General features: G+C 51.3%; 1 protein-coding gene across 2 annotated transcripts; it reads left to right on the plus strand.

Moving 5' to 3' along the window:
* HAS3 (hyaluronan synthase 3) lies at positions 1-23,012 on the plus strand. 2 transcript variants are annotated; one of them, XM_059905488.1, is made up of 6 exons: positions 1-76; positions 386-456; positions 5,272-5,495; positions 16,974-17,609; positions 21,149-21,250; positions 22,065-23,012. In XM_059905488.1, the coding sequence occupies exons 4-6, from the start codon at positions 16,974-16,976 to the stop codon at positions 22,986-22,988; spliced, it is 1,662 nt and encodes a 553-aa protein (XP_059761471.1). In that variant the 5' UTR covers positions 1-76; positions 386-456; positions 5,272-5,495; the 3' UTR covers positions 22,989-23,012. The 2 variants fall into 2 exon arrangements, with proteins under 2 accessions (XP_059761471.1, XP_059761472.1); XM_059905489.1 differs by lacking the exons at positions 1-76; positions 386-456 and adding an exon at positions 2,587-4,052 and having other exon boundaries at positions 5,343-5,495.
* The last annotated feature ends 974 nt before the right edge of the window (positions 23,013-23,986 follow it).

The raw sequence follows: 23,986 nt of genomic DNA on the forward strand, positions 1-23,986 counted from the left end.
GATGGAAAGCTATGGCGCTGAGGATTTGATCTCCAGAAAAGAGAATCAAGCTGCTTGAATCTTCCAGAGAAGAAAGGTAAGTGCTGTGTTTGCCCTCCCAGGCCATTTTCTTTCACTCCCTCTGCTACTGTTAGCACAGAGTTGCCCTGATTATAGGAGAAAAAAGCCACAAACATCTCAGATGAGAGAGTTTATATCCCACCTTCAGTCTTCTGCTCCTTGAGAAAGAGGAATGCTTAGACAATGCGTTCGTACTAAATGCCTGTTGGAAAGTGCATTGTGTATTGGTGACCTGATGCCAGTTTTACTGAAGTCATTTCACACGTAGCACTCTAGACGTCTTTTTATCTATTTATATATTTTGGCTACTGAATTTTGATTGCAGCTAAAAGAGAAGACAAAGAGGACATACTGGATGATTGCTTCAGACAACCCCTCCCAGTCGTCAACACCTTGGTGAGGCTAACCCAGAGTCCTTAACCAGTCCTCAGCTCTGCAGGGCTGAATTTTATCACAGGGTTCTATCCCCACTCTCTGGTGACCAGGCCTAGCAGAACCAAAACACAATTTCCCAAAACTCTCAGGTGACTGAAGGACTGTCTACAAGCAGGCCCACTTGTCAGTTAACATCAGGCTATTTTCTTCTGGCCAGATTACAGACGCGTCCTTAGCTTAGAACCTTTGTGATGAGCATCCCTTTAAAGAGGCCAGCTCACAGACAGCTATGGCCCCCAGGTTAGCCTAGAGAGCAGTGAACAAAGGCAGTCAGGTGTTTTCAAGGAATATTTCCGTTCAGCTAAGGTAGCTGGATTATTCCATTCTCCAAATCAAGGATGTCTAGAAAATCAGGACTGGGCTTTCAAATCAGAGAAGAATCTCCTTTGGACCAGCTGGATATACACTAAAAGTTTTTATTTCATGGCCTTCCTCTAACTAAACCTCATAAAACCCACTTAAGATAATCAGATTAGGTATGTTAGACGGTTGGTTTAACTTACTTTATTTGCATTAAATGTATTTCAGTTCTGAGGACATATCCTAATTGATCAACTTGATTAGACTGAGACACTCTCTAAACACCTAGTCTAGGGAGCGCCTCACAAAGCATTCTGGTCCCCTTATCTCCATTTATAAATTGCCTCTTAATTTGAATTATTTGGCAACTGGCTAAAAGCATCTGTTCTTTATTGATTTTGATGGATTCAGTTTCAGAGAGTGACCTTTTCTGTCCTTGTTACCAAACTCAAGGGGAGGATACCTTAATGTAACCCTTCTAAACACCAGATATGACCAAAATATTAAAAATTACCAAATTGTAAAATAATCTCCCATGTTTATGTATATAGATATATAGATATCTATATCTATATATGTCTCCATCCTTGAGAAAGAGCTTGAGAATTGAGAGCTTTACGATAATAAAAACGCAAAACTTAAAAAAAAGAAAAAGGCACAGAACTCCAGGGGCAGATGGCAGGAGCAATAGTGCCACTTTCCTGCACAGGCCCGTGAGGTGTGTCTGGCTGTGTGTGACAGCGGCGTCCTGTGCTTGCCTCCCGACTCCGCCCGTCTCGTCTCCCTGTGAGGCCACCTTCTCCTGCTGCTCCTCCGGTCTCCTCCCTGTGTCTCTGCCGCAGAAGCTCTCCTGGCCTCGCACCTCCAGTCCCCTCCACTGCATAGCAGTCTGTCCCACGCCCCCTGTATCACTCATTGGTCTTTTACTTGCCCCCCTTCCCTTCCCTGCTTCTTCCTCCTCTTCTAGGCCACCGGCACATCTCCCTTGGTCTCCAGAGGATGGCACTGTGGCAAGAGACAGGCAGGGGCCCAAAGCTGTGGCTGCAGCCATACCCCAGGCTCTCTGCCCAAGTGTCGACTGGTTGATCAGGTTAGACTTACTGGACATTCTGGAGAGTTTCCCTCTCTGCTGTTTTGTCCTTCCTCCTTGGCACAAACTTACCCTTCTGCACACTTTCTGTTATTTAATCAAAAATCTCTTAACTTGCACTTTGCTCCTTATCATCTCTCCAAACACATACTTTTCCATATTTTCATATTCTTCTTTCTTCACCTCTCTTCTCCATTCCTTCACTTTCCTATGGCTCTGCCGACCCATCCACGTTTAAGGGCTGACCAGGGACCAGGAGGGTAGGAAAGCAAATCACAGACAACGACAACAATTTGTTGAGCACCTACTATGTGCCAGACGCTGCACCAGGTGCGGAGAACACTGCAGTGAACAAAATGCTTACCTTCAGGGGAAGCTTACGTTGTAGCAGGAGGAGACAGGCAACAAGTAAGATAAAGAATAAAGCAGGCTATCAAATGGTGATAAATGCTCTAGGGAAAAATCAAGTCGGGAAGGAGGGGTGAGGAGTGTATGGGGTGAGAGCTGTGAGTTTGGATAAGTTGTCCAGAGCAGCCCTCACTGAGAAGTTGAAGTTTGAGTAAGGATCAGAAGGAGGTGAAGGAGCGGCCATGAAGGTACTTGAGGGAAGAGCGGTCCAGGCAGAGGGAGTGGCAAGTGCCAGGGCCCGGAGGTGAGAGAGGAGGGGCAGCGCTGCGGAGCCCGGCGAGCGGGCGGGAAGTGGAGCGCAGGGGGCGCAGGGGGCGACGTGCCGAGCAGTGTGGAGCCTGTGCACCGCTCGGAGTGAGGGGGCAGCCACAGACCTGTTTCCACCTGAAGCCCCTTCAGCTTGTTTTTGGAAAGTGCTTTGAGGCCAAGATGATAAAAGCTATAAAATGGGAAATATATTGAGCCAGAAGGAGTTCACATCCAACCACAGTTTTTTCTCAGTTTGGAAGCGGTGAGCCCCATCCCCTTCCACCAACCCCTTCTTTGGCAGCAGCCGTTTCCCCTCGTTGGCCCCGGAAGAAAGAGGACAGCAGGCGGGTTGGTCTGGCCTCCGTCCCTGCTCTGCTCCATCCCTTTGTCTGTGAGGCTGTGCGTGAAGGGAGCCTTGCCTGCCACCTGCAGTGGAGGGATGGCCAAGACACGTGAAAGTTGATCAGTTGGTTGGGGGATGATTCACCTGACCTGTACAAAACCAGATTGGCTTCTGGAGTCTCTTTGCACAGAAATCCAAAAGCGCAGCTGGAATTTCGGTGGCAAGGGAGAGAGTCAAAACGGGAGCTGAGTTCCAGGGTGGGCTGTGGGAGGCAAGCCACTCTGCCCTGACCACGACGGGGGCGTGGGGGGTGGTCTTCTTCCACTGCCCCCTGGACAGCAGCAGGCGTGACCTCTAAGGGCTCTGCTGTGTCCTCCAGCGAGTTCTGCAGCCACAGAGCTTCTGCAGTCACACGCGGCAGCCTCCCTGCGGTGCGCGCGGCACCTCACTTCCACGCGCCACTCTCCTCGGAGCTGACTGGCCACTTGGGGGTTGGGGAGTTGTCTTCTTAGAACACCGGCTGCTGCACTCTTCCCTGTTGGCGGGGCTCAGGGCTGTGCTCAGCGTACCCCGTGCCTGCCAGCAGGTGTAGAGGCGGCGCAGACCTGCACCATCAGCCCTGGAAGGGGCTGCACCCACTTATTTGAAGGGTCATCCCTGTTGTCCCTCCCCAGTGTTCTTCATGCTGACTCAAGTAGGTCCGTACTCCCAGGAGGCTCAGGTATTACCTGCCCCCACCCCCATGACACTCTGCAGTCCCTGGGGGCATAGAATAGCAAGATCAGTTACTCTGTGTTTCCTTTAGTTTGGAAGGTCGTTTTTTACCCATGAACTTGTATGATACAACAACATTGTGGAACAGAGAGGCAAACTATTGTTATTCCCTTTTGGCGGAATTTGGCCCAAGTCTCCTGGGGGGCTTGAGGCAGACTCTTTTGAACATCTCTTGAATCCTATGGAGCCTCTCCCCGCAAAATTAGTATAGCAGCAAAGCCCTTTCAACTAGAGCACAGTTTGGGAAGCACTCCGGAGCTCATATACACACAGGAGCCCCGGCATGTGGGTCCCACGAAGCAGTCATTGGAACTCCGCTGACACGAGCTGAGGGATGCCGACCCTGTGCTGGCCCCCTGCCCTCAGGGTGCTGAGGAGCGGCAGAGCCCTCAGGTACAAATGCCCTGGCTGTGTGCGTGCATGTGTGTGTGTGTGTGTGTGCACGCGCGCGCAGATTATATGTTTTATGAATTAATAACAAATTTAAAGTATATGTAACAAAGAAGAATTCGCACAATCTCACCTCCACTCCTACCCCAAGGTTACCACTGACCAGCAGTTGGGTGTATATCCCTCCAGATCTTTCCTTCCTTTCATCCTTTTCCCAAATGAACAGGAATATACATTACTGCTTTCAAAAACAAAAATGGGATTGTCACCATAAAGAGTGTCCCATAGATTTTTTTTTTAGTCACATACCTTGGAGACACTCAGTACTTACAGCCCCCTCTCCCCTGTGATGTGGCGTGTCTTCCATTGTATAGATGAGCCACAGCTGCTTTAAGCATTTGCCTCTTGATGGTCAGTTGAATTATTTCTAAGTTCCAATGATTCTTCAATGATTCTCAAGCATAACTCTTTGCATACTGAAGTGTTTCTATAGGATAAGTCCTAAGAGGTTGGAAGGCTGGATCCAGAAGATATGAACATTTTCAGTGTTCCTTCCAGCAACACACTTGTGCCGATCTACGTTCCGCCATCCTCAGCTGACACTGCTTTAATAGCCATGCAGTGCAGGTTCAGTCACCACAGCAAAGTGTTAACACCATTCTCTAAATAATTCAGGCCCAGGAAATCTTCAGGGGATGGAGTTTTCTGTGTATCAAAACCACCGGTAGGGGCACAATACCACTTTGCAAGTATGCTCACCGGCAGCCAAAGTCCAGCTACGAGTACTCGTCCTGGAGAGAAATCCTGAGCTCCAGCAGGTGTATTCAAAAGAGCTCTGACTAGGCTCTCAGCTCTGAGACTCCGTCCTGAGTGTTAGGGTATGCCTTCTCATGGGGTTTGAGGTGTCCCCAGGATAATGACCACGGTTTCCACACCAGACTCAGGACATCGGGTCTGACGGCCCCTTAAAGTATCAGGTTCATCCTGTAAAACCCAGGATGAATGATTGCTGTAGCTCTACATCACTGTACATCATAATCAGTTAACACTATAAAGAGCTTATTGTGCTCTTCTGTACACTTGACATATATTAATCCACTAAATCCTCACACTGGGCCCATGAGGTAGGTATTATTATTTTTATTAATTAATTAATTTATTTATTTATTTATTTATTTTTGGCTGCGTTGGGTCTTCGTTGCTGCACGCGGGCTTTCTCTAGTTGCGTCAAGCGGGGGCTACTCTTCGTTGCAGTGAGCGGGCTTCTCATTGTGGTGGCTTCTCTTGTTGCAGAGCACGGGCTCTAGAGCGCAGGCTCAGTAGTTGTGGCGCACAGGCTTACTTGCTCCGAGGCATTGTAGGATCTTCCCGGACCAGGGCTCAAACCTGTGTTCCCTGCACTGGCAGGCGGATTCTTAACCACTGCGCCACCAGGGAAGTCCCGAGGTAGGTATTATTATTATCCCTGTTTTACAGATGGGAAAACTGAGGCACACAAGAGGCTAATTACTTGCTCCAGATTACGTAGTTAGTGAGAAGTAGCCAAACCAGTATTTGGACCCAGGCAGTCTGGCTCCCAAGGCTGAGCTTTTAGCCACTGTGCTTTACCACCCAATAGACACTATATTTCCAAGTGGTAAAAAACTGTTAATATAAGTGAGGATAAAGACAGTGGTTCCCTGCTTGTTCAGATGGACCATGTATGTCAAGATAAACCTCAGCCCCGATTCCCTCCAGATAGTGTCCACGTACATCAAAACCTAACCTCAAACACCAGAACTTGTTATAAATCTTGTTTTTGACCTTGTAGTTTGCCCAGCAGCCGGAGATGATATTTGCTAAAGCCCCCCAGCCCACCCGCTCCTGTACTTTGGCAGCTTTTGTAAATTGCTCATTGAAAGGCCTATTCTTCTTTCTGGGGGTGGCTAAGGTAGTAGACCCTTGAAGCTGCCGCGTCGTGTGTGGGAACATAGAAAATGTAGTAAGTCTTCCCATGAACTCCAGTCAGAGCCCAGAAATGTCTCCTTTGAAGGTTTGTTGTTTTTTGTTTGTTTTACCCTTTTACCTCCTGTAAGCAGGGTTTCGGTTCTCAGATTTTGGTATCTCAGAATGATAACAATGGATCGTTTTAATGCTTGTGTATGTATTTCTCGCATATATACGTTGATAGCTCTATTCCATACCATTCCTTCAGAGAAAATAATGAGACTGGAATTAATGGCTCTATTTTGCGGAAGGGAAAAATAAGGTCCAGAGAGATAAGTTCTTGCAGATGGGAAGAGAAAAAGGGAGAAGCGAGTGAGTGCACTAGAGCAGAGAAACTTCTGACTTTGCTAGAAGTCTTTGCTTCTGATTTGCTAGTTCTTATAGGAACCAGTTAGCCAGCACCTAACTCCATCTCAGAGATGCAAGGGGGCTGAGGGTGAGAATTGTTGGTATTACGAGAGGAGGGCAGTTTGTGGGGCAGCTTCGGAGCTGCAGGAGCACCCTCTCTGCTGGGGAACTAGGAAGAGCTACTGGGCATTTAAGTGGTTTATTAAATGATGTAAAATTTAATCTTCACTGTCTGCCTTAAGAGCTAAAACCTGCTCAGAACAGTGCCTGGGTGGGGCACATTCACACACCCCTTTATTAGACCGCACACCACTTTCCAAACTTCAAAACCTATGGTGACCATGTTAATCTTAGGGAAGGGCCAACCTGAAATTAGGCTGTCTTTACTAAAAGAATGGTGGTGCTGATGCTTCGAAGAGCTGGGCCTGGGGTGAGTCCCCCTGCCACTTTCCAAAGAAACTGTATCAGTGCTGTTCAGAGAGTGCAAAGAACAAGGCTCCAGCATCAGCCATGTGGGTGTTTCTCTGTGGCCAAGGCCAGGACCATGTGAGAGAGAGTCGTGGAGACTCCATGCCCCAAAAGAGAGCAGCCCAGATCCGCTACCCTAACCCGTCCTCTAGGTGGGAAAAGCCCTCAGTGTGCAGAAGTCCTGTCCTTTGTAAAACAAAAACTAATCCTAGTTGTTTTTGGCAACTCTCTCCTCCATGGCTTTCCCCCAGTTCTTCTGGAAAAAGCAGGCAGCACCTTTGCCAACAAAAAGATTATATCAACCCAATTCCAGGTAGATTCGGAGATCTGGGGAGTGACGTGCCCAGCTGGTCCTGTCTGCCTGCCTCTGTTTCTCCTTGGCTCTCCCTCCTAATTTCCATCTCAAATCAGCGTCTTATCTCCTTTTTCTTTTTTTTCCTTCTGGCTTAATAGCTCATTGGTTCATTGTTAAGTTTTTAAGGTCACTTAATTCAAACAAGTGTGGCAGGCATGGTGCTGGAGGAAAATGGACAGATACTTGTACGCTCTGGAGCTCACCTCTGGGACTGGCTGTCTGTCTGCTGTCCTCCCAGTGCTAGAAATGCACTTGCAAACCCAGCTGAGGAGAATCCTCAGGATGTGTTCTCACTGCTGGATGTGTAATAGAATCTCCTAGGGAATTAAATAAAAAATTCAAGCCTGGGGCTCACCCCCAGTGATTGTGACTAAATCGATCTGGGATAGGGTCCAGGCATTAGTGTTTTTCAAAAAGCTCCCCAGGTTTTAAAAGTCTAATGTGCAGCAGCCAGACGTGAGAACCACTACATTAGCTTATCTGGTGAGAAAACAGGAGAGAGAGAGAGAGAGAGAGAGAGAGAGAGAGAGAGGGAGTGGGAGGGAGAGAGAGAGAGTGTGAGTGTGTTAGGGGGGGTATCCTAACAAGAATCTGAGAGTGGGGCATATTTTGGGGGGTCTCTCCCCACGAAGGAGCCGACGGGAACTGCCTCTACCCTCAGCTCTTCTCTAATTGCTTTTTTGGAGGATCCAGCTTCAGACCTCTTCTGTGACAGTGACTAACAGTGTCTTTAATCAAGAAAAAGGACATGAAGCAGAAGCGCCAGCACATTTAAGAACTGTGGTTGATGTTATTGTAACGAAGCCAAATGAATTTGGAACAAGGTTACCTTAAGTGGCTTTGTTCTTCTCCTGCTGATCCTGCAACTGGGGCTGTAGGCTGCGATTGCATCCCACTCAAGTCCGGGAAAGTGAGTGTGCGCTTGTGTAATGAGCAAGTATGCGTGTGTCCGTTCTGTGCACAGTATGTTACATGCACGTGTGGGTGTGGACATACCCACTGGTACTGGCATGGGGGTGGGTTTACAGCACCCAGAGGAGACAGCCTCTCCCCGGGCAGGAGTGCAATGCTGTTGACATCATCATTCTTGGAAATACTTTTTTTCAGGAAAAGCATCCTTTCAGGGTACTACTAGAGCCCACATTTAGTGCACCTGCCTCCCTTCCCCAGGATCACCGCGACCCTGGACAAGGGGCTGAGTGGGGCTGACACCAGCTGGGCCGTGCCAGGCAAGCCGGTGCCCTGGCTCTGGGCTGTGTTGCCAGGAGGAAGGAAGAAGGAGTCTTTTTATAATTCACTCAGAGTTGCTGGGTGAGCAGGCACAGCTCTACATACTGCCCTCTTCCCTGCAAAAATTTTCTCAAAGGAACAGTGGGAGGGATTTAAATAAAGCAAAGTACTGGAGTTTTGGCTACCACTGATCCTATATCCTGGCCCTCCCAACTTTCCTGCTTTCTCAGTAGACTGAGGTTGCCAGACTTTTTCACATGAGCCCATGTATGATATGGGCTGTATCCCACCCAGCGCTAGTTGAGAAGGAAATTCTGTGAATTTACAATTCATATCATTTTAAAATAATCTTTTTATTACAAGACTATTATACTTATTTATAGAATGTTTGGAGAATACAGAGAAAAGGGCAAAGAGAAAAAATTCATTGTTCTACCATCCAAACAAACCTGATCTTAATATCTGGGTGAATTTATCTCCTGCCCTTTAATTCATAGGATTCAAAAGAAAACAACAACGTAAATGTAGTCATTCATACATGACAATTTTTGTATCCTGCCTTTTTTACTTAGCATTGCATTATAAGCATTTTTGCCTATTCCTACATTCTCTTCCCGAACATTACATTATATTTAGTAGCTGCACAATATTCTGCCAAGAAGGTAGGTTATGGTTTAAAATCGCCTTCTGGATTTCTTTCTGCATTCACCTGGGGGGAGGGAGAGGAAGGAAAGATGGCCAGGAAGAGCTTTTCCTGTTGAGGATTTCAAGAAAACATCTCCAGGTCTGGCTTGACACTTGGTTATCGTTCTGTGTGCCCTTCTAATCCTGACCTTCAAGCCAGCATAAAAGAACCTAGCCCCTTAGTAGGAGCTGGCAGCTCTGCCTCCAGCAGAGCAGAGGCCCTTTAATTTGAAATGAAAATGACTCTTCTATCCAAGGAGAGAGACTGGAGTTAAAATCTGACCATTGTAACTGCAGGACAGAAAAGTCCTTAAGCCTGCTTCTTCAAACGTAGCACCTAGAAATGGTACTGATTACAGAGTACTTGTCGGTAAGAGGGAAGAGTTATGAAAGGGTAACTTTGTTTGGTAGTAGCTGCCTTGCCGCTGTCAAGGCACACACTTTCCACTTGGAATTATGTATGAACGAGTGTGGTAGATTAGGCTGCCTTGAGGAGGAGGCCTGTGTGGTCAGCTGGGGAGCATAACCAGCTACTCTCTGGGGGTCAATTTAAATTCACCTCCATTACCTTCAAGAGGTTTTGATTGTGGTCAGCCCAGAGGAAGTGGATGGGATGAAGACTGGAGGGGTTGGGGGAGACCCGGTGACTTGGCTGCCATCCCCCATTCTGCTTGGCTTCGCTAGAGGCTGTGGGCTGGATGCCAGGGTGGAGCACTAAAGCGTGAGGTCAGAGGGGGAGGGGGCAGCCTGTGGAGCTAGAACATCCCTCCGCCCCTCCCCCGCCCAGTCATTCACTAGGCTACCAGCGGAGCAAAGCGACTCCTGGTTACTGGCTGGCAGGGTTGTCCCACAGCTTCAAGCACGAGTGATGACAAGAAGGATCGAATGGCAGGCTCCTATTGGCACAAAGGTATTTGAGTATTTCATGGGTTTGGATTTGAAAATTAGTTGAAAGGTGAAATATATGTTTGTGGTACTGTCAGCTTCAGTCATCTCAAACCCTCCAGAGCTTTGAGAATGGCCCCCTCCACCCTCCGAACTGTAGAAGTCTCGTTTCCTTGATTATTCCTCCACCTGTACTCTCACTTGTGCCCAAGATAGTTGGCACTGCCTGCCCTCACCTCCACTTCCTGAGGGCAGCACCAACAATTCTCACAGCTGCCCTTTCTCATCCCTTTTTTGTGGTTTATCTGCCTCCTTACAGGTCTCCTACCCCATTCCTAGTCCTTACCCCAAAACACCACTGGCTCAGCCATCCCCAAACAATACTTTTAACCTCTTACTACCTTGCTCTGACATCTTCAGTATTCTCTGTTACCTACTGGATAAAATCCAAACTCCTTATTCAGTCATCCAGGGCCTTCCAGAATCCATCCCTAGCTTCCTTCTTCTCTGCAGCTAGACTTTATCAGGCACTTTCTACAGAGCAGGCACCATTGCAACTTCTTCAGTGTAAATTTCTTGTTTCATCCAGACCTCTCTTTGCTGGCCTTCAAACACACCTCACCCATTCCTCTACCTACTCTTGTTCGTAAGCTTTGTTTCCTGTCTAGAATGCTGTTGTCTCTCTACACAGTCAGCTCAAGTCCTCCATGAAACTCTGCCCAGCCCATACCAGCTCACAGAGATCTCTTTCCCGAAATCTTCAAACTCTTGCAGTTGGATTCTCTCATCAACATTTAATTATAAACTTTCTTGTACGGTGACTTAATTTTTCAAGTATATTTGTCTTCAAAACGGATAACCATCTAGATGGCAGGGACCAGCCTGAGACTTTGCAGTGCCAAAGCATCCTTCTCTGCTCAGAGCAGGTCTTCAGTGTTTGGTAAATGAATGTTGAAATGCCGCGTGAATCTTCTGCTACAGAGCTGAATAGGAGGTTTACCCTCTGGAACCTGTGTAAAAGCCAATTCAGCAACCTCTGAATTCACATTTTTAAGTAATTGGGTATGGAATTAGTCCTATTTCTAAATCCCCAGTGGTAAGCAGAGATAAACGTGAGCTTTATTGTATCAGCCCCTTAAGGATTCCCCTACCCATCTCCCCCTGAAGAGATGAATGCAAATAGGACAGGGCAAAGTGGATGTTAATTACAGGCAAATCCTGCTGGGCCACAAAGGTAAAGGCTCTCCAAGCTGCCTGATAACACCAGGTTGCTGGCCCTGCAGACCAGAAAAAGAGAATTTGCTCCCCGGGGGAAGCCATTTAGGGGGCCAAGGCAATTGATATGGGCAGACTGTTTACTGTTCTCATAATACTGCATCTGGACCTGCTGTTCATTTCGGATGTTTTAACTGACTAGTGAGGTTGTGCTGTACCAGCGCACCCCCTATAAACCTCCCTGGAACCAGCCGAGTGAGACAGGCACTAAGCCTGTGGGACAAATTTGGGGCCTTAGAAATTAACTAGGCATGAGATGATCCTGGAGCAGCCCCAGGAAACTTGCACCCAAGAAGTCATGTTGCTGTGTTGCTGAGGGCAGACGGGACCTTTCCAAACTGGCTGCTCCATTCCTTGAGCGTCTAAACAGGTCACTTGCAAGCAGCCAGTTGGTTGGATCTGACTCACAGACACATTTGGCCTGGCCTGTGGAGTGTTTTTTAACGTTTGAATTAGTAGCTAACACTTCAATATGAGGAGATTTCACATAAAAATCTGGATTTCTGGCTTCTCAACAACAGAGCACCTGGCCACGTTGGGCCCTCCCTCTCAAAGGGACATCTCCTTTAAATGGGCTCCCCACCAGGCCGATGCACTCATTTTTGTTGCCGCCCAGCCCCTGCTTGTTTTCCCTGTTCTAAAATTTTGCAGATGGCAAATTTGGGTGGGAGGTAGAATCAGATAGCTCCTCTAGTCTCTGGCAACTCCAGGCTCTGTGATGCCCCTGGATGTAGAGGCGGTGGCCTAGAGCTCAAGGAGTCCGTAATGCAATTGAGACAAGGCATTTTTCATGAACACTGATCTCTGAACTTCCTGTCACCAAGTGTCACGTCCTGGAGGGATAGGCATGTAGAATGCATAGCATCGGCAAGCAGATGCCATTCTCTGGTTGAAGTTGGCTGCAGTTAACCTTTATTGAGCACTTACTCTCAGTCAGTCGCTTCAATCCTTGTGACAACCCTGTCAAGTAGATACTCAATCCCATTTCTGGGATGAAGACACTGAGGTTAGTGCCACACGGCTAGTGGCAGAACTGACTCCAGAGTCCTCCTCTTAACCAAGGGCTTCTCTCTCCACCTGTGCATTGTTTGCTCTTATTAGGGGCCATCTGAGGTTCAAAACACATTCCCATCGCGAATACTAGTTTTAAAAAGCACACAAAGAATGTTTAAACCATGTAGCATATTAGTGATGATTTTCTCAAGCAAAAGCCAGAAATGATTTGGTTTATGTAACACAAGATGCGGGTGGGTGGAGTAGGTGTGCCAGGGCTCTGCTTGCCTGGGGGACTGAGGGGTGAGCTCTGTGGCCCAGAGTGAGTCAGGGTGAGCCCCTAAGACTTCTGAGAGGAGCAGCTTACAGATTGCAACTCAGGTTCCTATAAATTTGTTGCAGCTTGGAAAAAGTGATGGAAATTGTCCCAGGTGTATCTGGAAGATATGTAAATTTGTTTTTTACTAGTCTTCAATTATAATACCTCCAAGATTTTCTGAGATTTAGAAACCCAGCGTGTTCAGCTGGTTCTAAACTAACTTCCTCTGCTAAGAACTCCCCACCTCCCCCCAACCCCATGCGACCTCACCTCACCCAAGTCTAGCACCAGCTTTTGGGAGCTTGGAAACCTCTGGTGATGAGATCAGTTGGGAATATAGGAGGTCATGGATGTCGGAAATAAAGGTGTAAAAAGGAGAGGAGAGTTGGTTTTGGCTTTAGGACACCGGAACTTCCAAGGTTCTTGGAAAACCATTGCAGCTTTTGAAAAAGCGTTTAAAGTCATCAGCGCCCCACTGCGGGATTCAAAGTTAAGCTTGTCACAATTTCACAATTGTTAACACCTTTGACCAGTCTTTTTGTATTTAACAAGTATTCTCTTCTGCGCCTTTTTTTTTTTTTTTTTGCCGGCAGGAGGGTTCTGGGGTCTGGGCTTTAGGGAGTACCCTATACAGCGCACAGTCCCTTCGCGTGCAGCAGTCGAGGGATTTCTACCCGCTCGCCTGCTTTGCAGAGGAGGGGCAACTGAGAGTCACAATTTTGGAAACCCTTATGGGTTATACTGAAGTTAACTACGCTTCAGGTTCTAGGTTGAGCACAATGACCACCTCCCCCTGGGCAGTTAGTTGGTCCCGGAACGAGCGCGGAGGAGCTCGGCTTTCGGCCCCGGTTGGGGAACCCAGTTTCGGAGGGTGCGGAGACTCTTGAGTCTTTGCGAACTGGAGTAGCCGCGTGCACTCGGGACCCTGCGTCCCACCGCCCGCCGGCCGCGTGGGGCTACCTCCGGCCGAACCGGGAAGGAGGTGCTACCTCGTGGCCCTCGGGGGAGCCCTCCCACTCTCCCCAACTTTCCCGGCCCCAGGGCCGGAGGAGGGCGCCTCTCCCGGCGGGGACGCGCTCGGTACTTAAAGGCGGCTCGGCGGGGCCGGAGCTCTTCAGTCGGAGCGCGCGGTGGCGGCGGCGCACGGTGGAGCGAGGCGCGGCGGCGAGGAGCGGGAGGAGGGGCATGGAGCCGCCGCGGGCCTGCTGAGCACCGGAGCGCGGGCAGCCGGCGGCACGGTGAGCGCAGGCCCGGCCGGCCGGCCGGCGGGCTGCCTCGGAGGGGCGGGTTGCGCGGGGTACCCGGGCGCGCCGGGCTCCAGGGGTGCCTCTTGCTGAGCCCCGCGGACCCCGCCGGCTCCCAGGGCCGTGCGGGCGCGGCGTCCAGCGCCGGCAGGCGGGCTGAGGGCTGCGGCATCTCCAAGCTTCCCGGCTCCCGTTCCTGCAGCCCCCTCCCCGCTGACCCCTCCTCCCTTTCTTCCTCCATCCTCCTTCTTCAGCCTCTCCTCCCTTCCTCCCTTCCTCCCTTGTGGCTCCTGTTTTGTGAATGGATTGGGAGGCGGGCGACGGTGAGGGGCACGAGGCTGGCTGGAGTCTCTCCCTGCCCCAGGCCCGCCCAGGGGTTCGCACCTGTCCAGGCACCGAGATGCTCGGCGCCCGGGTTTCTGCGGGTCAGCCGGGCCACGGCCGCACGTACCCGCGGCCTGGGCTCCCCTTCCCTTGCGGGCTCGGAGGGGCCGGGAGGGCGGCCGGGCGCAAAGGAAAGAGCCCCTACCCCGCGCGCAAGTTTCCACCCCGACGCGTGTGGGCCCCGCAGCAGGGCGCACCTGTCAGCTGGAGAGGCTGCAGACTGGGCAGCCCCGCAAAGTGTTGGGAGTAGATTGGCGGCGTGCATCCTTGTCTGGGGATTTTTTCTTTCCCGCATCTCTGGGGGTGGGGGGAGGGCTTAGGGAGCGCCCCCAACCTCTTGCCCTTGAAGCCGGGTGCGCGTTAGCCTACCGGGGCCGAGCTCTCGTGGATCCCTTCCGAGCGAAGGGTATGGGGGGCAAGAGGCTCCCTCCACCGGCCTGGGGGTGACACGGCCCCCTGTCTGGGCAGGGCCACCTGAGGCAGAGCCCCGCACCAGCGCCTGATTGCACGTGGGGTCTCCAGCTGCGGGACCTTCTTGGGTCCTGTGTGGCGTAGGGGTGCCGAGGTAATGTCTCCACTTCCTGAGCAGGGGAGGAGGGTGTCCCGCCTGGGAAAGGAGGGGGCCGGCGACACCGGGGACGCCGTCTTTGTCTGCAGGCACACTTTGCCAAGGTAGCTGGGGCCCCCGAGGAGATGAGTGAGGCCTGGGTCGACTGATTCCTTGGGTTTTCCGTTCCTTCCAGGCTGGGTCTTGGGAAACCCGCACGTGGGTGTGGCCGGCACCGCCTTCGCCAGAAGGCGAGGCTCTGGCGTGGGCGAGAAGCCTGGCCAGTGTCTTCCCGGCTGCGTTAACCTGGTGGGCACCGCCTCCGGCACTGCACCGAGGTGGGGCGCCAGCGCCCGGCAGGTCGCTGGGTTGGCCTCGGCGCCCCCTGCCCTTTCCCAGAGCGCAGGCGGGCAGTAGTGCCCGCAGCGCCCCCATGGCATGTGAGCTCTAGAGGGGGGCGGGGGCGTTCCTGGGCGGTGGATGCAGGGCCTAGGGACCCCTGGGCCGCAAGCGCGTGCGATGGCTGCGGGCTGGGGGGGCGGGGGAGAGAAGGAAGGACGGGAGTCCTGCAGAGGAAGTACGCGGCAGGCTCCCCGGGACGGCGGGGCAGAGCGCCCGGAGGCCGCGCTTCCCGGAGAGGCGAGGCTGCCAACAGCACTTTCCGGACCGAAGCTGCTGGAATGCTGAGGCCTGAGTCTCCGGCTGATTGAGGCACTAACTGCGTGTTCCTTACCCCTCCTATGTGAGAGGTGGCAGGGGAACAGACCCCCGGCAAGAAAGTGTGTTTATGTTGAGGTGGGGGTCAGGAGTTGGGTTTAGTGAGACTTAGACTTGGAGCAAGCTTGGAAGTGAGACCTCATTGTCTGCAAAGGGTGGGTGGTGGTGGTGGTGGAGGAAACAGGATTCTCCAGATCAGGCAGGTGGCAAGGAGGGGAGATGGGGAGAAGGCCTCAGAATGGAGGGCAGGGAGCTGGCCTCATCAGCCTTCTCCCATCCCCATCCACCTCCCCACTTGGGTAGTCTTTCAGGGCTACTAATCAGTAAAATGATTTACCTGAGACCTATGGAGCAAGAAACCATTGGAACCCCTCCTGGGGGGGATGCTAAGTCCCAGAGAATTTGGGCAAGGTCAGGCAGCCAGGAGGTAGTAGAGCTGTGTCTCAAGCACAAGACTTCTGGTTCCGAGTGCTAGGCTCTTTTCATTAAAAAAGCTATTTCCAATTGGGCAGATGCTAGGAGCCCTGACTTAGTTGCAAACAAAACCTGGCAGCATTTTCAGGAGTGGCAGGGCAGGGGGACGTGGACGGAGATTCCACGTGGGCGCTAGGACCAAGTCGATGGGGCTTCCCAGGCAGCCACCCCTCCCAGGCTGCTGCAGTGGTGGCCGCAGTTCCCTCTGGTGCCCCAGTGCTGGGCTTCCAGGAGGGCCGTCCACACCCCAGCGCTCATTTCCTCTTCTTTACCTTGTCTGCTTTTCCTGATTGCTTTCCCTTTCTTTCCTGCCTCTCAAATAAATGAGAAAAAGGTGAGAAGGCAGAGAACATAGGGAAACTTTCTCTTACCGATTTAGCTGTTTTGAGAAAGGGAAGCTGTTTCCTTCTTTTTTTCCTCTGGCATCTCTGTTTCCTATCTTTTCCTTCCCCACTTTCTTCATGGGCCTCATTGGTGTAATCCCCTAGTGGGTATAGGCCAGGTAGAGGCTGCCTACCTGCCCCTGCCCCCCCCCCTCCCTCTTCCTGGCCCCTCAGGTGCTCAGAGCTTCCTCTGGCCTCAGGCTCACCCCTACTGAAGCTTGCCTATGAGAGCTTTGGGTCAGGCAGATCCCAGTTCTGCCACCAGCTAGGTATCACACAGCTCTCTCGGGCTTTGGTTTGTCTAACAATAATAAATGCTACTTTAAGTGCTTTACATATGTAACCCATTTAATCCTCAAAGATGCTAGGAAGTTAGTGCTGCAACCCACATTTTACAGATGAATTAACTAAGGGGTAGAACACAGTCACACAGATAGTGTCAGAGCTGGGATTTGAACCCCAGTAGTCTGGCTTCTGAGTCTACAGTCTTAGTCATGCTCAATAAATGGTCATTGTTTTTATTAGTGGGTCATTTTCCCGGTTCTGGGCCAGGCCCAGAGAAAATGCCCCCACTGCCATTGACCAGGGATGCTGCCTCCGCCTGACACACATCTCCCACCTTCTCCCACCAGATGCCGGTGCAGCTGACAACAGCCTTGCGTGTGGTGGGCACCAGCCTGTTTGCCCTGGCAGTGCTGGGTGGCATCCTGGCAGCTTATGTGACAGGCTACCAGTTCATCCACACAGAAAAACACTACCTGTCCTTCGGGCTGTACGGTGCCATCCTGGGTCTGCACCTGCTCATCCAGAGCCTGTTTGCCTTCCTGGAGCACCGGCGCATGCGGCGGGCAGGCCGGCCACTGAAGCTGCCCTCCCCGCTGCGGCGCTCTGTGGCGCTCTGCATTGCTGCATACCAGGAGGACCCCGACTACTTGCGCAAGTGCCTGCGCTCAGCCCAGCGCATCGCCTTCCCCGACCTCAAGGTGGTCATGGTGGTGGATGGCAATCGCCAGGAGGATGCCTACATGCTGGACATCTTCCATGAGGTGCTAGGTGGCACCGAGCAAGCCGGCTTCTTTGTGTGGCGCAGCAACTTCCATGAGGCGGGTGAGGGCGAGACGGAGGCCAGCCTTCAGGAGGGCATGGACCGCGTGCGCAACGTGGTGCGGGCCAGCACCTTCTCGTGCATCATGCAGAAGTGGGGAGGCAAGCGAGAGGTCATGTACACGGCCTTCAAGGCCCTTGGTGATTCAGTGGACTACATCCAGGTAAGCGTGCCTCCCTAGGTGTGTGTGGACATGTGGATGTGTCCAGCCAGGCAGGCATACTCTCCTGGGGACTTTTAGGTCCAGTCTAGGTCCTTTGTGTTGTGCACATTCCTCCTCTGCACTTAAGAAGGCAGTAGGCACCATGGTTCTCAACAGCAGTCCTGGGGTCAAAAAGACCTGGGAGGGAATCCTGGTTCTGCTGTTACTTAGCTCTGTGACTCTGGGCAGGTCTATGGATTGGTATCCCAGTAATAGCAAACAAGTGTAAAGTGTATAGCATTTACTTTATACCAGACACTGTTGTAGGCACTTCATACATTTTAGTTCTTTTAATCCTCATAATACTCCTAGGAGATAGGTACTATTATTATTTCCACTTACAGAAACTGAGCCTGAAGCACAGAGAGGCTAAGTAACTTGCCTAATGTCACATGGCAGTAAGGTGCAGAGCCAGGATTTGAGCCCCGGCAGTCTGTCCTTGTCCTCTGTGCAATACTGCCTCGATATTGGCAACATGGGGATGAGCCTCTTCATAAAGAAGTGTGGGGAAGAGCAAAAAAAAAAACATGCTCCAAAGCACTCAAATAGTTTTAGTTATGGGCTAAAAAGTCCAACTCTTTCCGGTGTCAAGTTCTTATCTGTGAGGTGGAGGGACACGTGCGAATCATCCCCCAGCCCGATTCTGCAGCCATCTTGGCAGGGCCAGGACCCTGAACAGACCCTGCCTAGCTTCCAGCCAAACCAGGCATTGACACCAGCCTGGAAATTTTATTATGTTGACAAGGTTAACATTGCTCCAATTTTCTTTTTCTTTTTTTAACTAATTTTATTGTTGGCTGTGTTGGGTCTTCATTGTGGTGCACGGGCTTCTCATTGTGGTGGCTTCTCTTGTTGAGGAGCGTGGGCTCTAGGTGCGCAGCTTCAGTTATTGTGGCACTCAGGCTCAGTAGTTGTGGCTCGCGGGCTCTAGAGCGCAGGCTCAGTAGTTGTGGCGCACGGGCTTAGTTGCTCCGCGGCATGTGGGATCTTCCCGGACCAGGCTCGAACCCATGTCCCCTGCATTGGCAGGTGGACTCTTAACCACTGCACCACCAGGGAAGTCCCCTGCTCCAATTTTCAAATAACAGAAGCTAGAGAAAACTGATGAAAGGTCATGCATTTCAGTACCAAGTAGAAACTGACACCCAGGACCCCAGATTTCTGGTCCAGCATCCACTGTCCACTCCTCTGTTCCTGCCCTTCTCTATCGCTTGAATGGATAGCGGCTGCTGCAGTAGCCCACCTACGTGCCAGCAGTCTTGCTGACAGCATGTTGCGTACTCCAATATTCAAATTTTCTATACTGTACCCACCTAAAATTAGCTTGCCACAGATTTTTTGTTTTTGGCTGTTTAGAAAGTTGCAGTGAGAGTTGGCATATTTGTCTTTTTCTGTCTTCCTAGGCCCAAGGACCTTCTCAGCCTTGGAGAGGGAGGGATGTGAGACAGTTCTTTATTTATTTATTTATTTTTGCTGTGTTGGGTCTTCGTTGCTGTGCGAGGGCTTTCTCTAGTTGCGGCAAGTGGGGGCCACTCTTCATCGCGGTGCGCGGGCCTCTCACTATCGCGGCCTCTCTGGCTGCGGAGCACAGGCTCCAGATGCGCAGGCTCAGTAGTTGTGGCTCACGGGCCTAGCCGCTCCGCGGCATGTGGGATCTTCCCAGACCAGGGCTCGAACCCATGTCCCCTGCATTGGCAGGCAGATTCTCAACCACTGCGCCACCTGGGAAGCCCTGTGAGACAGTTCTTGATTCTGCAGTTCACCTAGGGTCAAGGGGCCTCTGAGACTTGCCTGGGGACTCAGAAGATTTAGAAAAAGCCCTTGAGCCGTGGCACGTGCTCAAGCTGTCGTGACTCTGTCATCTACTCCCTTGAAGCACAGGATCCCCCCAGACCTGCTCTACCACACCTCCTCCTTTCCTCTGTGCTCTGGTGGATCAGCAGATAGGCTCATGCACCTGAGCCAGCCTTTCTCTTGACGGCTCTGGGCTCACTGCCTGGGGCAGCCCTGGGCGCCAGTCATTGAACACTCTGGGTTTCTGCTTGTCTTCATGAGCCCTGCTGGAGGTGTCTTTCTCTCTTCGGGAGATAACCCTGCTCCAGCCAGTGGGGAAACTCAGGCAGCCAAGAGCTCTATCTTTCCTAACCTTGCTCAGCTGGAAAGACCTCCCTGGGGTGAGGGAAGCCAAGCAGCGTGAGGAATGAGATAGGGTCATGGCAGGAAGTAGTCTTGAGACCAGCAGCCCTGGGAAGCTTGGCCTATAAGCTGAGGGGGCTCTGGGAGTCTGGCCTGAGGCTCCCTGGGGCCTTCCCAGTCTGGGCCAGGATTGTAAGGATGTGTCATTGTGCAGGTAGGAGGGAGTGGCTGTGATGACTCTGCCTGGTTCCCCCTCTGCCTTCTGCTGCTTGTCTATGGCCACTGAGTCTTCCAACGTGGAGAGAGAAAGCATAGGGTTGGAGTGTAGAGGGCAGCCCCCTTCCTGAAGGCTAATGGGGTCTCAGCAACTTTAGTAAAAGGATTTTAGGCTTTTGCAGAACAGGGTTTGGGCTTATCTGTGGATACTGTTCTTTGCTCTGTCAGGGGTCAGGAAACCAATTCCTCTACTCAGTGGTTATCTGGGCTTTCTGTATCATCTAAATTTTCTAGAAAACAGAGGAGTCAGCCACCAGGGTAAGTGTTCGTAGCCCAGGTTCAACTAATAACAATAACAGGCCACCTGTTAGAAATAAACCAGGAGTCTCCCTAGGAAAGGCAGGCAGGTGGGCAGGATTTGATCCAGGTCCTGATTGGAGGTAGCTGGTGCCAGCTTCCAGGCCCATCCAGAGTAGAATCTACATGAGAGCAGCCCTTGGCCATGCTGTGCTCTGACCTGGGAGGCTTGGCCAACAGAACACAGAAGGCCTGGCAGCCTCATTAGAGGTCCTGTGACTGGGCTAAACACACCCGCCACTTAGGCTGGTTGTCTAAGAGGCCAGAGGCTGAAAACAGGGAAGACCCTGTTCTTAATAATCCTATGAGCAAGCTTTGGGCAGTAGCCTCTGGCAGGAGCCATTTCTTGGCCTTCTGAGAAATGTCTGCTGGCCCTGGTCTAGCCACAATGCTTGTCATCTGATTTCAATGACTTTTTGAAGAAAAAATATTATTTTGAAGAGAAATAATATTTTGAGAAATATTTTAAGAACACTTCTGAGGAGCCTGGCTCTGTAAGGGGCTAAAGATTTGTCCAGTGCTAAGCATTTCTCCCTTTCTGGGCCCAGCACTGAAAGTCTCCCGGAGATCTCTCTCTCGGTCTAGTGGCTATCAAGCCTGGTACCTGAACTCGTTTTCTTACTTTCCTTTGTTATTCATTTCACCCCTTCTATTTAGCATAGATTTCTCTGTTAGTGGCTTGAAGTGTATCATGTGAAAGGGGGTTATGTGTGTGTGTGTGTGTGTGTGTGTGTGTGTGTGTGCGTGTAGACCTGAGGTCAAAATGGACTGACAGTGCATTCCCTCTGCAGGTGTGTGACTCTGACACTGTGCTGGATCCAGCCTGCACCATTGAAATGCTTCGAGTCCTGGAGGAGGACCCCCAAGTAGGAGGAGTCGGGGGAGATGTCCAAGTAAGAAGTAACCAAGGATTACTGGTGGGGGGGGGGTCTGGATTCTTTCTGCTTCTTAATCTAATTGGATATGCTTGGGAAATGGGCATCTTGACTTCCTAGTGTTTTGGAGGGGTGTTTCCTCTTTGACAGTTTTCAATGGTATCAAAGGGCTCACCTGCTACCCAACTCCTTTCCTGTTCTTTTAAGTGGGGAGAAATCACTTAACAGGTATATAGAGAGCCTATGCTGCTGGGAGGGGCACAGTGTTCTGAGGCCATCCATCCTGGAGGGGGCTTCCATTTTGGCCAATGGTGCAGCAAGCAACTCCGAAGTTAGACCCCTGAGAAACCCTTGCTCTTAGGAACGTTGCACTGAAGAGCTCCGGGCAGTACGGTACAAATAAAGGGTCAGATCTTCTTCCAAGGGTACTGCTGGCAACATACCATGTCTTCCCAAGCTTTCCAACTGCAGAAAGGGTCAGGATGGGTGGCTGGGGTGTCTGCTTCTTTCTCAAGCCTTTCTCTTGGCCATGACCACAGGCTGCCTCCTGAGATTGAAGGTGGCTTTGACTGCTAGAGCAACTTCTTTGGGACAGTCGGTGCAGATGACACAGAGGAGAGGTGGGGCTGGTGCTGGGGAGAGTGACTGGGTGTGGTCGCCTCCTCTGAGCCTCTGGTTTCCCAGCTCTGGCTGGGCGAGGACTCAACGGCCAGGAACTGGAGCAATGGGCTCCAGAACTTGGGGTGTAGGGAGGCCTCGTGGTCTCTGGTGTCTGTCTCCTGGGGCTCATGTCCTCAGGCAAGGAGGCCCAGCATCTCTGGTTCCCTTGCAGATCCTCAACAAATACGATTCATGGATCTCCTTCCTGAGCAGTGTGCGGTACTGGATGGCCTTCAACGTGGAACGGGCTTGCCAGTCCTACTTTGGCTGTGTGCAGTGCATTAGCGGGCCCTTGGGCATGTACCGTAACAGCCTCCTTCAGCAATTCTTGGAGGACTGGTACCATCAGAAGTTCCTAGGCAGCAAGTGCAGCTTTGGGGATGACCGGCACCTCACCAACCGAGTCCTGAGTCTCGGCTACAGGACTAAGTATACAGCTCGCTCTAAATGCCTCACAGAGACCCCCACCAAGTACCTCCGGTGGCTTAACCAGCAGACCCGCTGGAGCAAGTCTTACTTCCGTGAGTGGCTCTACAACTCTCTGTGGTTCCACAAGCACCACCTCTGGATGACCTACGAATCAGTGGTCACGGGTTTCTTCCCCTTCTTCCTTATCGCCACGGTCATACAGCTTTTCTACCGTGGCCGCATCTGGAACATTCTTCTCTTCCTGCTGACAGTGCAGCTGGTGGGCATTATCAAGGCTACATACGCCTGCTTCCTTCGGGGCAACGCAGAGATGATCTTCATGTCACTCTACTCCCTTCTCTATATGTCCAGCCTCCTGCCAGCCAAGATCTTTGCCATTGCTACCATCAACAAGTCTGGCTGGGGTACCTCTGGTCGAAAAACCATTGTGGTGAACTTCATTGGCCTCATCCCTGTGTCCATCTGGGTGGCAGTCCTCCTTGGGGGGCTGGCCTACACAGCTTACTGCCAGGATCTGTTCAGTGAGACGGAGCTAGCCTTCCTTGTCTCTGGGGCCATCCTGTACGGCTGCTACTGGGTGGCCCTCCTCATGTTGTATCTGGCCATCATTGCCCGGCGATGCGGGAAGAAGCCAGAGCAGTATAGCTTAGCTTTTGCTGAGGTGTGACGTAGCCCTCAAGCAGAGCGGGAAAAGTGCAATGGGTAAGGGAGGGAAGGGGAATGGAGAAGATGGGGTGGGAGGGAGGAGGGAGTGCTGTTTTAGTTTTTTAATGGTCCAAAGGACAAATGTGAAGTGCAAAGAATGGTGACTGTAATACGGCCTGGACCAGCTCTGCTTAGAGGCAAGTCCAGCTCAGGGTGATGGAGGAGGCATGTATGTTTTCAGGCCGCCTGTCTGCTTGCCTCTGTGCACACGGTGGCCTCTGGGCAAGATTCCACTTCCTCCCCTGAGATCCAGAGGGAACTCAGAAGTGTGCTAAACCAAACAACAAGTTCCATTCAGTGGCAGCTTCTGATGGGTGAGTAAGCAAGGAGGGCCCGTGGGAAGCGGTTCTCTTAGCCCACCTGAACAAAATCAGAGATGGTGGGAGAATTTCTGAGATCTGGGCCAGCTAGTAACGTGTTCCCGCCTCGATCTAGTTATCAATGCAATAAGATTGTGCCTGAAATACAAGGCCCAGAAGCCTGATTTTTGGGCGTCAGAAAACAGGGTCCAGGAATGGTGCTTTCTTATGTGAAGTACTGCATTCCACATCTCAACATCCCAAGGATGAGCCGAACTAGCAGGGAGTTAGCTCTGGACTGCTTTTAAGTGTGAAGTGTGTGTGTCTATATATATGTTAAAAAGGAAAGTTTGCCAGGAGGAACAAACGGTGGTGGTGGTGCTAAAGGCCATAGCTCAAGGCTCTATGGAGGCCTTGAGCTGAATGTATTCTACCTGGAAATTGCCCAGATATCTAGATTGTCTTGTCTGTGATCTCTGCTGAGGAGGTAAAATGTTTTCGTCATCTACCAGGAAAATTAAACCCCAACATGCTCAGAAAGGAAGTGAGGGCTTGGGTATTTCAACCTGTACACTCCTGAATTCCGCTCTCAAATTCAGCTCCGACTGAGTCTAAGACAGCCTCCTCACTTCGCTTCGCTTCACTTCACAGTGATAGTCAC

The sequence above is a fragment of the Balaenoptera ricei genome, chromosome 19, assembly GCF_028023285.1.
Source record: "Balaenoptera ricei isolate mBalRic1 chromosome 19, mBalRic1.hap2, whole genome shotgun sequence".
Lineage (NCBI taxonomy): Eukaryota > Metazoa > Chordata > Mammalia > Artiodactyla > Balaenopteridae > Balaenoptera > Balaenoptera ricei.

What these genes read in the sequence shown, in the direction of transcription:
- HAS3 (XM_059905488.1), top strand. Translation starts at nt 16,974, where the DNA reads ATGCCGGTGCAGCTGACAACAGCCTTGCGTGTGGTGGGCACCAGCCTG. An exon ending in ATTCAGTGGACTACATCCAG is followed by an intron (nt 17,610 to 21,148) that starts GTAAGCGTGCCT and finishes TTCCCTCTGCAG; the next exon opens with GTGTGTGACTCTGACACTGT. An exon ending in GAGTCGGGGGAGATGTCCAA is followed by an intron (nt 21,251 to 22,064) that starts GTAAGAAGTAAC and finishes GTTCCCTTGCAG; the next exon opens with ATCCTCAACAAATACGATTC.